At 39.4% G+C, this 15,662-nt stretch overlaps 1 protein-coding gene and 1 pseudogene across 1 annotated transcript; one reads left to right on the top strand and one right to left on the bottom strand.

The window, feature by feature from the left end:
• Positions 1 to 5,511: 5,511 nt before the first annotated feature.
• LOC131276080 (RNA polymerase II-associated protein 3 pseudogene) lies at positions 5,512 to 6,186 on the top strand (annotated as a pseudogene).
• Positions 6,187 to 12,804: 6,618 nt separating this feature from the next.
• On the bottom strand, positions 12,805 to 13,851 carry LOC101423370 (solute carrier family 35 member B1-like). Its single transcript, XM_058288342.2, is given in 2 exon segments — positions 12,805 to 13,666; positions 13,668 to 13,851. Coding segments are annotated over 2 exon segments (798 nt in total). The 5' UTR covers positions 13,685 to 13,851; the 3' UTR covers positions 12,805 to 12,885.
• Between the last annotated feature and the right edge of the window lie 1,811 nt (positions 13,852 to 15,662).

Raw genomic sequence — 15,662 nt, forward strand, 5'->3', positions numbered from 1 at the left:
TTGTCTAGCAGATATATATACCTGCATATAAATGGGAAAGAAAGCAATGACAAGGGGTGAAGAAAAGAAAAAAAAATCCAAGTGGTTGAATACGGACTTCAGGGTTACTGTGGGCTACTGTGGACTTCAGGGCTACTCAACAGTTTCACAGATAGAATTCACTCTGATTTAAACATTAAAGGACAGATGATGGTAGTACAATATTGTGAATGTAATTAATACTACTGAATTATGTATTTGAAACTGGTAAAAATAGAAAATTTTATGTTGCTTATGTTACCACAGTAAAAATTTTAAAAACACCATACAACACAAAAAATGTACCCTAATGTAAACTATGGATTTTAGTTAATAATAGAATTTTAATAATATTAGTTCATCTATTGCAACAAAGGTGCAACACTAATGCAGAATGTTAATAATGGGGAAAACTGTGTGAGGGGAAGGGATATGGGAACTTTGTAATTTCTGTGCAATTTTCTTAAAATCTGCAACTGCTCTAAAAAAAGTTGTCTTGTTGTATATATATAGAAAAGGGACTAGACTCCTTTTTATAAAGGATTGCACTTCTTTATTGCCTAGTACTTGGAATGGACTTTCTCCCACACAAGAGAATACAGGAAAGAGAAAGAAAAGTGGATAGGATAGGAAAAGTTATCTATATTGAGGCAATAAATAATAAAATGACAATAATTAAAATGTATTGAACATTTACCCATGCGCCAGGCATGGTTCATAGCACTTCATACCTGTTAACTCTTACAGTCCTCACAACAATTCTAAGGTAGGTACTATTATTATCCCCATTTCACAGCGAGGGAACTGATCCCCAGAAATCTTAAATAACTGGCCCAAAATCACATTGCAGTAAATGGAGAAGATGGGAGATGAGGGCTGATTGACTCCTTTCCTTTGCAAAATCATAACTATCAGTTGAAGTTTGACTTGTGTCTCCTATCATTTAAATCTTTGCTTGCTCTTGCTAAGATAAATATTTTTTATGGGGAAAAGCTGTCCCTTAGGCAGGCTTTCTGTCTTCAATCATAAAATCATATTTCAAAATGAAGAAAAAAATCAGGTTCTGAATATAATTTATGACAAAGTAATAATAATCCTCTAAGACAAGACACAAAATTAAAATAAAAAATGCCTAGGGTTACATTTACATTTAGGATAAAAGCTAAAGGAAAAATAATAATTCTTAATCGATTAGAGAAGTCACTTAAATTTTTTGGAAGTGTCTATCAGTGATCTACTTCAAAATTTGAGTGTTCAGGCCCTGCTTCCTAGCACCTTGTGGAAACGGCTGGCTTTTAGAATGAATAGATAGAAATAGAAGATGAAGAAACATCACAAAGGCACTCATTTAAAAAAAAAAAGAGGAGCAGTAAATAATCAGAGTGAGAAGCATTTCTAAATTTCTAAGAGCTTCCACTACTAAAGGAAATGGGAGCTGGGGTTGGGGGCACAGGTACTAAACACACACCGGAGGAGACCTAAAATATATTCTAAAGTGAATCTTCAACCTTTGTCTATCTAACTATCTTCTTTGATAAATTCTAAATATCTGAATTTCTGCACATTCAATTTATTACATAGAATATGCTCCTGTTGAAATAACTTAGACTTTGTATGAAATTTTAATCAGAAACCTAATTAATGAAATTGTGGCTTCAAATGCAATAATAAATTACAAAAGTTATCTTTGTGGTTTTGCTCTCATACTCCCTGCCATGCTACCATGTTAAAATAAATTATTTGAGCAAGTGAAATATCCAGAGCTACAAAGGAGAATTTTAAATTAGAAATAAAATAGCGTATGAAATATAACCACTATTAGAACTATGGCCCACCAACTACTGGCAAATAGTCTATTCCCCAGCTTGTCAAGAAAACAACCCATTCTCTGAGCACTTTAGAGATTGCAGAGGTCCTCACTTATACCAGAATGTCGGGGATTGGAAGAATAAAAACATTTTAAAAATGGTCTGTGATGTACATTGTTTTGTAAAATCCCTGATCAAATTGGAGGCACTGTCAAAGTCAAGAAATGTTACTTGGCTACACTGAGTAGGATGCAGACCTGGCCACCCACTCACCAGCTGCAGGAAATAAATTTAAAGTAAGTTGGTCATTTGTCCCAGGATAAAGTACAACTGCCAAATATTTTATCCCAATTTGTCAGGCCTACTCTATTGTAGTGAATTCCATCAATCCAAGGCCAGTTACACTGTTTATTCTTTCCAGAACAATAAACTTAACCCAACAGGTTTATTTGTTTAAGTCATCTGTCGAATTCTTTCAAAGTATGCCTTGTTTCTTGTACCACTTGCATTTTGCATTCCTGTAAATTTCTGCTGCAGCTGTTTGAGAAGAAAAGGATTCTTGTGGAGCAGTAAGAAGGGAATACATTTTAAATGTTCCTTTCTTTTCTAATTTATCCTAAAATTAGCACCTGGCCTGTGGGCTATTCAGCAGGCAGATCAGCAGGTACAGGCTTACTGTTTTTCATACCTGCCACTGAGATGTCTGATGTTTGACTTGCTAAGGAACAAGACTTTTGAGGACATTATTGGGTCTACGTGTGTTCACACGCACACGTGTCTGTGGGCCTGCTGAGGGAGGTTTCATAGTGGTCTCTTGGCGGAAAGTGGACAAAGACAGAAGGAATGAGCTACTAACAGACACAGTTATATACAACTAAGAAGAACTGAAAACTGGAGAAAAGACTGTGGTTGCCTGGGTCCCATACTATTTAGGTTGAATAGCCAATTTAGATTCCAGTAGTGTTGGAGAAGAGGGAAAGAGTTTGGAACTCAAAGAATTCCAGGAATTGCACGTTATAAATATAATGGGAATACTCTTTGAATATAATTTGAAGACCCCTATTTAAAGTTCACTGAGATAACTTCCCCCAGTTTTATGAAAGGCAACTATTAAATTAATATTACATAAACATTTATAAATATAAACAGTGTGTGCCTATTCTAGGCAATAGGGCTTTAAAAATAAAAGTGAGGATTCAATTCTGAAAGATATTGAGGAAGTAGTACAAACAGTAAGGGAGATGGGAGAGTCTCAAATAGCCACCTGCTCTCTGGCTTAATGACCGGGTGAATGGTAGAGTCATTAACCATATCTGACAGAGATCACTAATTGCTTACCCAATAGCCAGTCTACCTATTTTCTTATACAATCAACTCATGTAGTATCAAGGGTGGCAACATGCCCAGCTAAAAACTATATTTCCCAGCTTCTTTTGCAGATGGAAATATCCAGCACAGCATAAGCAGACAGCTTTGGGTTGGCATCCATGAATGCTCTCTGAAGTATATTGAGGGAAGTGGATTTGGTTCAATGGATAGAGCATCAGCCTACCACATGGGAGGTCCAAGGTTCAAACCCAGGGTGTCCTGACCCATGTGGTGAGCTGGCCCACGCACAGTGTTGATGTGCACAAAGAGTGCCGTGCCATAGGGGAGCCCCACGCGCAAGGAGTGGACCCCGTAAGGAGAGTCGCCCTGCGTGAAAAATGTGCAGCCTGCCCAGGAGTGGGACTGCACACAGGGAGAACTGATGCAGCAAGATGATGCAACAAAAAGAGACACAGATTCCTGATGCTGCTGACAAGAATACAGGTGAACACAGAAGAACACACAGCGAATGGACACAGAAAGCAGACAACTGGGGTGGGGAGGGGAGAGAAATAAAAATAAATAAATAAATCTTTAAAAAATAAAAAGAAAGTATATTGATTCAGCAGGATGGCAGCACTTTTTCATTACCTTCCTCCTTTCTTTCTGGAACGTAATGTTGGTGCACCAGCAGCTAGCTTGTGATCATGAGATAACATAAAGATAGATGCAGCATACTAAGGATTTTAGAACAAAAAGATAGGAAAGCCCTGGATTCCTGAAAACTGGGGAGGCACAAAACCAGCCCTGGGTTCCTAATTTTGGAGTGTTATTTTGATTTTTTTTTTTTTTTAAATTTTGATCTTCTTTAAGCTACGGGCCTTTCAGGTCTGTTTTACTAGGCATCAGAATTATTCCTAACTGACAACACATTGTCTTAGTTTGCCAGGATGGTGTGACAAATACCATACAACAACTGGGAAGAGGATGTGGCTCAAGTGATAGAGCTTCTGCCTACCATATGGGAGGACCTGGGTTGGATCCCTGGTGCCTCCTGGTGAAAAAGAAGAGAAAGCATGCCCACGCAGTGAGCCAGTGTCTGTGTGAGTGCACACATGGCAAGCCAGTGCCTACACGAGTGCCCATGTGGTGAGCCAGTGCCCGCACAAGTGAGTCATGCAACAAGATGATGTTTCATCAAAAGAGAGACAAGGGGAGAGTCAAGGTGAAGTGCAGCAGAGACCAGGGACTGAGATGGTGCAATTGACAGGGAACCTCTCTTTATATCAGGGGTCTCCAGAATCCTAGAGAAGAGAAAATGAGAAGAGAAGACAACACAGCAAAAACAGCAGGGTGGGAGGAGGGGAAGGGGGGAAATAAATAAATAAATCTTTAAAAAAAAACCGTACAACAGGTTGGCTTAAAAAGCAAACATTTATTAGCTCACAGTTTTGGAGGTTAGATGTCCAAAATCAAGGTGTCAGCAAGGCCGTGTTTTCTCCCGAAAGTCTGTCGGGTTCTGATGCTGGTTTGCCACCATCCTTGAATTACTCGGCTTGCATCCCTGCCTCCTTCTCCCTTCGGTGTCCGACGACTTTCAGTTTCTGGCTCCTCCCTGCGGTTTTCTCTGACTTCTGACTTCTGGTTTCTGCCTCCGGTAATACATACCCTGATTCCATTGGTCACACTGGAACTAAGAAATAACATGTTTGAAAAGGCTTTTTACAAATAAGTTCACACTTATTTAACATGGATTAAAATTAAGAGCATGTCTTTTAAGGGGGTATGTAATTAAATTTACCACATGCATGATAGGCAATCACTTTTGGGGGGCTTTTTAGTAAGGGGTTTATTAGGAGGAAGTTCTGCCTTGGAGATATTGGATGCGAGGTGCTGAGAGAATGCACAAACGTCACCTGAAAACACAAACCCGCGGTATCTATTTAAGATTGATGCAAGTTGGAAGGCTAATGTTTCCAGCTTATCATCCCCAGTCAGTGGTTCTTGCTTTTCTTCAGATCATGGGTATGAGAAGGATTTTCTATTACTGAGCATTTAACTTGTAATTTACATTAAATGCAATAAAGGGCAGTTTTCATTTTACAGGGTAGTGAAAGACCATAAAAATGAGCATGCAAGCTGAAAGCAGTCTCAATAAACTGGAAAAAATGATGCTTGTTTCCTGACCGGCGGGAAAGCCCAGGAAGGCGGGGCCAGCGCAAGTGGCGCGGGTCTACGGAGGTGGCGCGGGCCTAAGGCCTGGCGCGGGTCTTCTGTTCACGTGACCGAGCCATTTATGAAGTGGCAAAACATCATTAGTTAGATAGATTTCAGAAAAATAATCAGAGAGTGGTTGCTCAAAGCTCGGCAGACCATAATGACTTCAACAAATAAAGCAACTGAATTACGACTACAAGTGAAACAAAATGCAGAAGAACGACAAGACCTTATAAGGGATTTGGAAAACTGGGAAAAAGACATTAAACAAAAGGATATGGAACTAAGAAAACAGAATGGCATTTCTGAAGAGAATTTACCTCCTATTCGAAATAGAAATTTTAGGAAAAAAAGAAAGGCAAAGCTAAAGAGTCTTCTAAAAAAAAAACCAAAGAAGAAAACACACACAAAAAAACGGGATAAAATCTTATGATCATGAGGCATGGGCAAAAGTTGATGTGGACAGTATCCTTGATGAACTTGACAAAGATTACAGTACCCATGATTCTGTATCTTAAGAATCAGAGTCAGAAGAAGATGAGATTCATATAGATGCACAAAAGGCTCTTGCTCTAAAAGAAAACGGCAATAAATACTTCAAACAAGGGAAATATGATGAAGCAATTGAATACTACACCAAAGACGTGGATGCTGATCCACATGATCCTGTGTTGCCAACAGAGCATCAGCGTACTATAGATTGAGGAAGTTGGCTGTTGCTGAGACTGACTACTTTAGCAATTGCCTTGAATAGGAGTTATACAAAGGCTTATGCCAGATGAGGGGCTGCTCGATTTGCATTGCAAAAATTAGAGGATGCCAGAAGAGATTATGAAAAAATATTAGAACTGGAGCCAAGTAACTTTGAAGCAACAAATAGGGAACAGGTAAGCCAGTTTCCCGCAACGATAACCTTTAAAACTTCTGTAAAAACTTAAAAAACTCTCTTACTGTCAATTATAAATGTATAGATAAATGAAAAAACTAGTAAAGCTAATACTTGTTTAGTATCCTGGAAATTAAAGCATTAGAAACATTGAGAATTAAAGTGTCTTATTTTCTTTGTAAAAAATGTATCAAGAGAAATTTGATCAGTGCTTACCTTCTTTTCACCATTTGACTTATTATATGGAGCAAGGATCTTTTGTATGCTTGATGAATTGCCATAATCGTTTCCACGTTTGGATCAGTTTCCAACATTTTATCCTTGCACATTCATTTTATGAACTATTTCTGAGCTACTTTAATGTGAAATTTTTTGCCAGCATCACTTCCTCTGCCAGTTTCATCCTTTTTGTCACAATCTTTTCCTCATTTATGTCTATAAAATTCACCTTCCCTAAGTTCCTCTAGTTGTATATCTAGAGTTTCTCAAATGGCTGCAGTGTCAACATTCCCATGTCAGCTATTTCTTGTATAATTTTATTTATATGTGACTTGACTTTTACTACCAGCATTATCATTTTTTTGTTTCTTTGCTGCACTTTCATTTTGTTGGACTATCCTTTTTGTAAAATGTGTTTTGTGAAAGGTGGCAGCACAGATATATACTCTGCTGTCTGTGAATTGAGTAACAATTGCACAGTGACCCATCACCAACAGATTTTCAAAGGAGTGGTGTGACTGGCCCTGATAATGATGCACATTCACATAGTGATTTACATGGTGATCTCTGGACTACAGAACTAGCAGCAATGTTTGTACTTAAATGCAATTATTGTTCTGAACTGATCCATGGTAACTGAACTTTGAACCATGATATTGGGGGACTGGTTATTTAACCAACCATGGTAACTGAAATTCATGCATATCAGAACCATTCATAGTGAGACCTGCCTGTAGATGATCTTAGCTCAGAGCTGATAAAAAATCTTTGTGTCCAAGCTGCATTCATTTGCTCCTTTTCATACCTCCTCCTTCTCCCTAATTTTTAGCCGTTTCATATCTATCCATATTGCCTCTAGAGAGTGACAAGAGAAATAGGCAATACAACCTAAATCAGTCAGTTTTGCTATTGATGGTTTGGATTAGATATATTAGCTACAGTGTGGGATAGGAATATCCACAGGAATATACTTTCCATCCTGTTCCTATCCTATAACCATGGGTACTGAATTAGCAGTACTTTAATAATGTTTTCTCATAAAAGACTTCTATTATAATCAATTATCTATTATCCAACCTTCCACTAATCAGAATCATACATTGATTTAGTCACTCACTATATGTCAGGAACTGTACTGGGTACTTGGAATATATTGTATCAGTGAACAGACAGGTAATGATCCTTGCCTCTGTGGCCTGTATATTTTAGTTGGTAGTTGAGGAGGTGGGAGAGATGGTGGGGCATGAGGCAATAATAATGAAGCCTGTTACAGTATTTAAGGCAGTATTGTATAAGTTATGATGAAGTTAAAAAATGAGAAAAATACAGATATTTAAGTACATACTTTTAAAAAAGGATTAACAACTTTGGCCAGGTGATAAAAAATTAGTATCACCAATAAGGGGCAGATGGACATCAGGGACCTCTAGCTGTGATACCCTAAGAAGGACACAACATCATTTATGTAGTATTTTGGCTGGATATGCATAACCTGGATCTAATCATAAGGAAATATCATACAAATCCTAAATAATGACTGTTCCATAAAATAAAACAAATTGCATTATTCAAAAATGTCAAGTACCCAAATTCAAAGGTTTTGGGTTTTTATCTCAATTTCAGGGCTCTTTATTGCCAAGAATTCTCAGTTTTCCCAAAGGAGAATTATTCACATGTCTGGGTCTGCAGCAAATTTTTTTTCTAAGTTTATTTGTAAAGTCCTTTCTTAAGCATTTGTTTTGATAATGTTTTGGGCTTTCTCATAGACTGGGTTATTTAAAAAACAGAGCATAGCAAACTTGAGGACTAGTACTTCACTGGGAGATTTCATTCCAGTGCATAGAGAGTAGGGAAACAGGGAAATGAGGAAGAAAAGAAAAGGAAATAAATTTAAGGGTGCTTTATTGAGCTGGACACACCTTTATGAAAAGATACAGTAGGGTTACCTCTGGGAAAACTATACCTAGAAAAGAAAGTCTGAAGCGAAAAGCTTTATTAACTGCATTTGTTCATTCAATGGCTTGACTGAATGCTTGCTGGTTCAGTATCAGAATACTACTGAGCGCTTTTATGTAAATCACCCAATCCACAACCTTATCAGTATTTCTACACCTTGTGTTGTTTGCCTATAGATGTCCATTCAAACTCAAACTTTTATTTTTTTATTTTTATTTTTTTAAGATTTATTTATTTATTTATGTATCTCCCCTCCCCCCCGACCCCGGTTGTCTGTTCTCTGTGTCTATTTGCTGCGTCTTCTCTGTCCACTTCTGTTGTCGTCAGCGGCACGGGAATCTGTGTTTCCTTCCGTTGCGTCATCTTGTTGTGTCAGCTCTCCGTGTGTGCCTTATAGGGTGCACTCCTTGCGCATGGGGCTCCTGTACGCGGGGGACACCCTTGCGTGCATCAGTGCTGCACATGGGCCAGCTGCACACGGGTCAAGGAGGCCCGGGGTTTGAACCGCGGACCTCCCATGTGGTAGACTGACGCCCTAACCACTGGGCCAAGTCCGCCGCCTCAAACTCAAACTTTTAAACCCGCCTTCCTCTTTATTGAGATATCAAGAGCAGTTGATGTTCCATTTCTATTTAGGAGAGGCTTACTGGCCACTTTCTTGTTGGAAATAAAGTCTTAAAGATTACGCTCTACATAGAATGAAAACTACTTTCTTGACTTCTCCTGAGTTAAGCCTTTATGATATTTACTTTGAAGAAAAACTCCTACAGACTTATATTCAAATGAAAAAAAAAAAATTGCAAAGCCAAGTAGAAAAATGTGTAGGTTTTATACATTTTTGGGGATACCAATTTCCCTCCATTGGTTAAAAAGACCGGTTCTAAGCAAAATGGCAACATTGAGAAAGAAGTTTGTCTTTGCTACTCCTCCCCCCTCCCTCCTTTTCAGGTCTCTTCTTCCATCCCCAACACACACAAGTACCCTGGAAACTCATAGCACCCACCTGAGATTGCCTTCTCCAGATAGAGCTTCTTTGTTTGTTCTTTAACTCATACACTCTGCCCTAAGTCTTCTCTCAAATCTTACTCTCTCCCCACATAATTCTTAGGAACATACTCTTTGTTAGGTGGCTATTGTGAGTAACTAATCAGCATTAACAGGGTAATTCTGCTCTTAAAGAATGATTCCTCATCCAGGAAAGTATAAGATTCTTATCCCTTAGAGAATGTCAATTTGAAGAAGGATTTTATTAATTCATCTGATAGAAATCTACAACATAACCATCAAGAATTGCTGCCCCTGCTCAACCCCTTTACTCAAGCACAGGCAGATGTGATTTCAGGGACTCAGGTGTTTGGTGCCAAGGCATCTCATTTTTTATTGTTGGCCTGCACTGTTTTTGGAATTTTTATTATTAATTCTATCAGTGGTATTCACAGAAGAAACTTAAAATAAGAATCAAAACAAAGACATGGAAGTGGTAAATTCTAAATTCAATTCCAGTTCCACAAATAATTTATGAATAACCCCAGAAACAAAGGTAGTAAGCCTTACCATACAGTGGTTTGGGAAGGAGGTTAAGATTTATGCCTTATTTTGAAAGATGTTTTACCAGTTATCAACTTTTTACACTCAGCTCAAAATTCACCCTCTCTACCTTCTCTGCAATAATAGACAGCATTCTTTAAACATTTCTCCCATACAGTGAGCTCAGAATTAACCTTTGTTAGCAGAGAGAGCTGGAGGGATGTTGCAGGAGGAAAGAGCTTCACTTCCTGGTTCCTGATTGCTGCATTTTGCTTTATCTTGTTCCTGCTGCACAGAGCAGGTTTGCAGGTGGGGGCTTCTGGAAGTTCTCTGCCCCAACTGAGCACCCAGAGCACACAGTCCTCAGCAAGCTTACAGCCCCAGCCCAGGCCCAGCAACCGCCTCACCGTGGTCCTTCCAGTGAGGACAACATGCGCTCTGAACCTCGCGCTCACAGCAGGGCCTTAACTCTCTCTACATGCCTGCCCATCAGCCTTGGCTCCTCTTCACCTGGGATTGAGTCCAGTTAAGAGGTTTTCACAGTAGGTCAGGCAAAATATAAAGGTGACTTTTGCTATGGTTGTTAAAATAGCATTGATAAGAAATGTTTGAATTTCAGAAAAAAATTGGAATTAGAGCCGATAAAACCTACTCATAGGTTGGATGTAGGGTGAGAATTAAAGTGAAAAATCAAGATTTTGTACTAAGTAATTGGATAAATGATGGAGGTACAGTTTACTGAGATGGGAAGGACTTGGGGAGGTCCATATGTGGGAGTTGGGGAAGGCAGGTGGAAATCAGATTTTCTATTTTAGCCATGTTTAATTTGAAATGCCTGTTAGACATACAAGTGGAGATATTGAATAAGCAGTTCGATATACCAGCCTAGAGCTCAGGAGAGAAAACAAGGTTGAATATATAAATTAGAGTCATCAGCATATAGATAGTTTTTTTAGACCATGACTCTGGATGAGATTACATAGAGGAAGTCTAGATAGAGAAAAGGAGAGAGGAGAAGAGAGGGCAGGGCAGGGGAAAATGAGGAAAGGGGAACGGAGAAGAGAGAAGTTGGAGAGAACCTAACATTTAAAGTTGGGAAGAGGAGGAAGCTCTAGCAGAAGACACTGAGTGAGAGCAGGACGTAAGGTAAGAGGAAAATCTGTTCAGAGTGGTGCCTTAGATACCTAGAGAAAAAAAGATGTCAAGATGCAGGGAGTGGTCAACCATATTATCTGCTGGGTAAATTAGGTGAGTTTAGGAAGAAAGAATTAACTATTGGCTTTAGTGAAACTATGTGATTTGTGTCCAATATTTATTGAATGGATGAATGAATTTTTCAGAAATGAACTCAGTTAAAATAGGAAAACCATGTCAGCATACATTAACTCACAGCCAGCCATTGAGCACCAGCTTGCCACAAACAAGGTCCTGGGTTCAATCCCCAGCACCGGAAACTAAAAAAAAAAAAAGGAAAAAGTTGAAAGGAGTGTATTATATGATGAATAAAATGATGCCAATAAATACAGTACAAGTTCTGACAAACTTAGTAAACACTTCAGGAATCATTATTCACTTAGCAGTTTACTCAGAACTTTGTCATTCTCTTTGAGGCATGACAGTTGTATTTTTATATTTACATCCTCAATATGAACCCAGAGAAAGAAAATGAAGATGGTGAGGGACTACTGAAGATCAGATTTAAGACATGCCAGATAAGAACAAGCTACAGATCCATCACATTTTCTCTATCATGCTTGGGCTCCCTCGCCAACTAGTACACCATCCTGGCCCTAATTTGCCTTCTAAGCAGTATTCCTTTCTCACTCCAGAACATATGCTCTTAACTGATATGCTAATTTTTAAAGTCATTTGAGGATATCAACCTATTGTCTGTCATGCACATTACATATGCTTTTCAAATTTGTTTAATTGGATCTAGCACAGAAATCGGTACTAAATAAATGTTAGTTCTTTTTGCTATTCCCCTTAAGACAATCATGGATTAAGCATTTTCATTAGATGAAGCACAAGGTAGGCATTGGAGATACAAAAAGTAAAGAGACACAGTTCTTTCCCTCAGGTGGTTGACTCCCTGCCTGATGCCGCTGATGCAGATGGCATTACCTTGTTTTTTCCTGATCCTTCCTTCTCTGCTCCATATTCTCAGGGGAAAGTAGAACCTAATTTACTTTTATCACTTCTCAGAGATGAAAACTAGTATGTTTTTGAAATATTATTATTACTTTATATAGTTTGTATTATCTATACATTTGTGTATAAACGTCTTCAAGGGTTGATTATATGACTTTAATTTTAGTGTAGACAAATATATAATGTAAAATTTTCCATTTTAATATTTTAATTGCACAATTCAATGGCATTAATTACATTTACATTGTTGTACAACCATCAGCAATATCCATTACGAAAACTTTTCACCCCCCAGACAGAAATTCTGTTCCCTTAGGCTATAACTCCACATTTCCCCTTCCTGCATCCTCACTCCCAGTCTAGTAACTTCTAATCTACCTTCTGTCTATGAATTTGCTTATTCAAAATATTTCCTGTTAAGTGGATCATAAAATATTTCTCCTTTTGGGTCTGGCAGATTTCACTTAGCATAAGTCTTCAAGGTTCATCCATGCTGTAGCACATATAAGTATTTTATTCCTTTTTTATGGCTGAACAATATTCCATTGTATGTATATATGACTTTTATTTTTTTAAGAAACACTCAAAGTCTGAATATTCTTCCATTATACTGCTTGCTTTCAGTTTTTGGGATATTCCAAGCATTCTCTTTTTCTTTTTTCTTTTTTAACAATATGTGATTTTACTTCTTTTGTTGTTGCTGTTTTGTTTGTTTTTTAAAAAAAGATTGGAGCCAAGTCCTTTGTCCCTACCGAGTCCATTTTTGCAAGAGATGCCACTGTTTGAGATAATAAGTTAAATATTCTTGGTGTAGAGGAGTCTCTCTTCCCAGTGGGATGTCTTCTTGGCACCTTTCCCAAATTTGGCATCAAGGCTGAGACCCAGGAACACAAGCACAGTGCCTACCCACTGCACGGGGCTGATGGGGCTGGCAAAGAGGATCACAGAGGCCAAGATGATGAAGAACTTCTGAGTCGTGGTGATGATTGAACAGGTCAAGGGGCCAAAATACACAACTGTCATGAAGATGCAGCTCTGACCCAGGGCACGGGTCAGGCCGAAGAGCAGGATGTTATAGATGATGGCAGGGTATCTTTCAGCAAAGCTCAAGAACTCCCAGAGCTGTCCAGTGAACAGGATTCCGGCTCTCAGCAGCAACGTTGACCAAAGGTTGATATTCAACATCATGTGTTTGGAGTCTGTTCGGTAATGAGCCCGCATGTGGTCCTGGGAAACACCTGTCAGTCCATCCAGGGTCAGAGACAACAGCAGGAGCAGCTCTCCGTAGCCAGCTGTGTGTTCTTCCATTCCAATCACTTTCTTGGCTTTGTACATGGCAAGAGCAACTCCAGCCACAAAAAGTAACACGCACAGGTACTTGACCAGTGGGTACTTTTTCTTCAGAAGAGTTAGGCCAAGGAGCATGACTGGGATTGGCTTGCAGGATTTACCAAGGACCTGGGATGGGTAGTTGATAAACTGCAGTGCTGAGTTGCTGGAGACCATGACACCCAGACAGGAGATAGAACAAGCAGCATTGAGCCAGCTCCGGGTACGATCCACCGGATCTTGGCAAACAGCATTGATCACACATTGGATGAAGACCAGAGTTAAGGCAAAGGTGAACATCTCCTGCGTGGCTCCCTCCCCCTATTTTCCTCTTGTCATCTTTTCCTGCAGGATCCCATAGTAGAAATAGCAGACAAAGACGCCCAGGAAGCAGAGCGGCAGGCGCAGCCGGTCGGGCACCAGGGAGCTGCTAGCGGCGCTGAGACGCCGGGAGGAACCCACCGGGGCCGCCACAGCCGGCAGCCGCTGCGGCGACGGCTTCCATCGGACAGCGCCGACCGGCCGCTTTTCCCCCAGTGCCTTGTTAACGCTCTCCTCTCGGCCTGGAATGCTCTAATCCTGGCTCCCGGGTGCAGCCAGCTCCTCCAACATAATGCCACCAAAACCACCCTCTGTAAGTGGTCAGTGCCACCATTAACACCCATCGTAAGACTCATTTGTTTCCTTTGTGATGTTTAACACAATTTGTAGTCATTCCAGTTACTTGTTTTCATATTGATTTTCTCCCTCACTAGACTGTGAGTTACAACCTTCTCTGTCTTGTTCACAGTTCTATTCACAGTGCTTAGTTGAGTTTCTGGCATATAAAAATTGTTCTGTAAATATTATTAAATGATAGGATAAGTAATGAGGAAGCGAGTGAAAAGGGGGAGCGAGAAACAGATCTCCCCAGTCCTCAGACAGCTTGCTCTGATTCTGAACTCCTAAAGGATCTACTTCTGGGCCAGTAGTTTTTTTGCTTATGTTTGTTTTTTAGGTACTGAGACCCAGGACTGAGCTTGGGACCTCATATGTGGGTAGCCGGAGCTCAACCACTGAGCCACACTGGCTCCCCTGACTTGTTCTTTTCATTTGTTTGCTTGTTGTTTGTTTTTTTTAAGAAGCACGGAGATTGATCCCAGGACCTCCCATGTAGGAAGCAGGTGCCCAACTGCTAGAGCCACATCCACTTCCTGGACCAGTAGTCTTCAAAGCACTTTATTCATTGTCCTGGTTTTCCGGATGCTAAAATAAACACCACACAATGGGCTGGCTTAATAACAGGAATTTATTGGCTCAGTACTTTGAGGCTAGGAGAAGTACAAAAACAAGGTATCATCAAAGCAGTGCTTTCTCCCTGAAGACTGTCACGTTCTGGGGCTGGCTGCTGGTGATCCTTGGGCCCTCGGCTTTTCTGTCTCAAGGCAGTGCGCATGTGGTGATGTCTCTCATTTCTCTTCTGGGTTTCACTGATTTCCAACCTCATCTCTTCCACCTGTCTTTCTCTTCATAAAGCCTCCAATAATAGGATTAAGGACCAATCTCATTCAGCTGGGCCACATCTTAACTAAAAATAACATCTTCAAAAAGGTCCTATTTACAATGGATTCATACCCACAGGGATGGGTTAATAATATGTTTTTTTGCCTAGGGTACCTAATTCAACTTACCACACTCAAGTACCTCCTAAAATAATATTTTTAAATGATATACCCCTTCATGTATTTTAAAGTTGATATCTAAAAATTGCTCATCCTAAGTTTAAAAATGCTAAAATTAAATACCCTTTATGTTGTAAATATTGGAATTTGAAAATAAATCAATTACACAATACTCTTCAAAAGGTATTCCAGTGGAATCTGCATATGATACAGGTGTGTTATCCACCACCATCCATTTTTTTTTTAAGGCACAAAGAACCAGCCATATCACTCCTAGACATCAAAGAGAAATTAGCATGGACGTCCTCCCCAAAACATGTACAAGAACATGCATAGCGAATTTATTTATAATAACTAAGATCTGAAACAAACAATTGCTCATCAGCAGTGAATGGCTAAATAAATACAGAACATACATATATTCACTGGAATATTATATAACAATGGTTCTCGAACTTTTTGGTTTCAGGAACCCTTTACACGCTGAAAACTTTTCAAGGACACCAAAGAGTTTTTCTGTATGTCTACATCTATGAATATTTATCTCTATCAATACTGATATATCTCTCAATATTTATTTAA

This window comes from Dasypus novemcinctus, chromosome 3 (assembly GCF_030445035.2).
Source record: "Dasypus novemcinctus isolate mDasNov1 chromosome 3, mDasNov1.1.hap2, whole genome shotgun sequence".
Classification (NCBI taxonomy): domain Eukaryota; kingdom Metazoa; phylum Chordata; class Mammalia; order Cingulata; family Dasypodidae; genus Dasypus; species Dasypus novemcinctus.